Consider the following 2,217-nt stretch of genomic DNA (forward strand, 5'->3'; position numbering starts at 1 on the left):
TGGGATTCTCAGGCAAGAATCCTGGAGCGGGTTGCATTTCCTTCTCCAGGGAATCTTATGGACCCAGGGATTGACCCCGGGTCTCCTGTGTTGCAGGCGGACTCTTTACCGTCTGAGACACCGGGAAGCCCCTTGGCAAATTAGTCTGTTGCTTCCATCTTCTCATCTGCAGAATGGGTCATTGGGATAGTAACCTCCAACATCCCTTCCTGCTCTCATACCTGATTCTATGGGAGACAGAGATCTGCCCCGCCCCCACCTCCAACTTGCGGCAAAATGCATTTCAAGGGGGAAACTTACAAGCAGTTGTTGGAAAGCCTGGTTCCAACTTCAAAGCTCAGTAAGGCTGTGATTTTTTAGTTCATGAGTTTTTAAAAAAGCAATCTAACCCCCACCCTTGATCCTAGAGGTCATTACCACTCTCTTTTTATGCCCTCAACAGCCAATTGGATGAGGACAGAACCCAACTCAGTCTTCCTTGTCCTGACCTTCTGCCCTGAATAGGCAAGGAGAGCTTGGCTGGAGCATAAAATGTAGGTTAGGGGTCTTTCCCAAAGTAACATGCAGGACAGCCTCCCTGAGACATCAGAGCTGCTCAGAGGCAGCCCTTAGCCAAGTCCGCACCTGCTGCTTGAGAACACTCACTAACCTTGTCCCTCATCACAGGAGATGGCAGGGCCATGAGCACACGGCTCTGGAACGCCAGATGGAGCTGGCCTCGAGTCCCAGTTCCGCCCCTTAGCAGCAGCGTGGCCTTGGGCAAGCAACTTAACCTCCTCAGGCCTCAGTGTGCTCGTCTGTGGAACGGGGATTGGAATGGCATCCGTCTCACAGACTTGCTGCAAAGACCGAAGGCGTGATCTAAGACTCCCATGCCGCTCCGACACAAGGACTATTATTAGCTGCTGTTCTGGTTCTCATTCCCCAGCCCTGGACACCGTCCTCAGTATGGACTGTCCACTTCCTCCAACACGAGGGGCAGTCAAACCGTTCAGCAGTTGCCACAGGCCTGAGAACTGAGGCCTCAGATCCTGTTCTCACTTTCTTCCTGGGTCGCCACTGCCTGCAGTGTTCCAGGCTGGCCTGGTACCAGTGCCCTGGGCTGCGTTGTTCCTGGAGGCCCGGGCCAAGCCCGGCTCTGTGCTGCGTGCCTGCCCCCCGCCCCCTGTGTGAGGCTATAAAAGCCCAGCTGCCCCAGCCTCCGGCAGATCACACCTTGCCGTCTGGGGCTCCCAGGAGAGAAAGCGCTAAGCTGCAGCCATTCACCCCTCTGGGCACAGCTGTCCCTTGAGCCTCTGAGCTGGGCCAGGATAAGCCACGTCTTCTCACTCTATGATTTTTATTAGCAAGGATGTCTGTCGGACAAGCTTTGTTCCAGCCCCAGTGCAAGCTCTCAAGCAAGATCCTTACCTTTTTACCAAAAAAAAAAAAAAAATCATGAAAAGAAACTTAAAATTCAGGGAGTCACAGGGGCTTTACCATACTCATTACGGGGGTTGTATCATGTAACTCCAGTCTGTTAGAGCTCTGTGCTAAGAAGGAGTCTGAGGCTGCATCTGGGCTCAGTGAACACACATGGTTGGTTGGGGCTAGATTGAAATTGTATGTTACTTATCTGATGTTCTTGCATGTTTGGCCAGCTTTCACTTGGTAAGATCATAGTAACAAACAGCCCCCATCCGTCAATAGCTAACATCAGCAAAGGTCCGTTGCTTGCTCACATCAGCAGGGGAACAGGGATGTCAATGGCACAAAACAAGGACCAATCATGAAATCGCCAGTATTTCTCTGTGTTTAAGAAATAGAGACGGATGCAGAGACACAGATGTGCACGCGTGCACACACACACACACACACACACACACACACACACACGCTCATACCGACGTGCTCACAGCCTCCCCATGCCGGGTTCCTGCTCTTCAGCGGGAGTAACAAGCAAATGGGCAACCCCCAGAAGCTAAGTGCTCTCAGGGCCATACCAAAGGTGGTGAAAAGTGGTCCTCAGAGGGTGGCTGGGCTGGGACTGAGGGCTCCTGGCCACGGGGGACTAACCACAGGTGTGTGCCCCCTGCCCAGGGCCCAGACTTTGGCTATGTAACCCGGGAGCCACTCTTTGAGACTGTCACCAGCCTGGATTCCTTCGGGAACCTGGAGGTCAGTCCGCCAGTGACCGTGGATGGCAAGACATACCCGCTGGGCCGGATCCTCATCGGG

The 2,217-nt window shown here is 53.5% G+C and overlaps 1 protein-coding gene across 1 annotated transcript in view; it reads left to right on the forward strand.

Moving 5' to 3' along the window:
• Window positions 1-2,217, forward strand: part of LOC104989510 (protein-arginine deiminase type-2-like) — a gene marked incomplete at both ends in the record, with an annotated part of 14,400 nt that overhangs the window by 9,829 nt on the left and 2,354 nt on the right. Inside the window, one exon of the mRNA XM_010841199.1 lies at window positions 2,080-2,217. This exon is cut by the window's right edge and continues 7 nt beyond it. Coding sequence (XP_010839501.1) covers window positions 2,080-2,217 — 138 coding nt within the window. The remainder of the gene's footprint in view (window positions 1-2,079) is intronic.

Source organism: Bison bison, unplaced genomic scaffold, assembly GCF_000754665.1.
Source record: "Bison bison bison isolate TAMUID 2011002044 unplaced genomic scaffold, Bison_UMD1.0 scf7180017846964, whole genome shotgun sequence".
Classification (NCBI taxonomy): domain Eukaryota; kingdom Metazoa; phylum Chordata; class Mammalia; order Artiodactyla; family Bovidae; genus Bison; species Bison bison.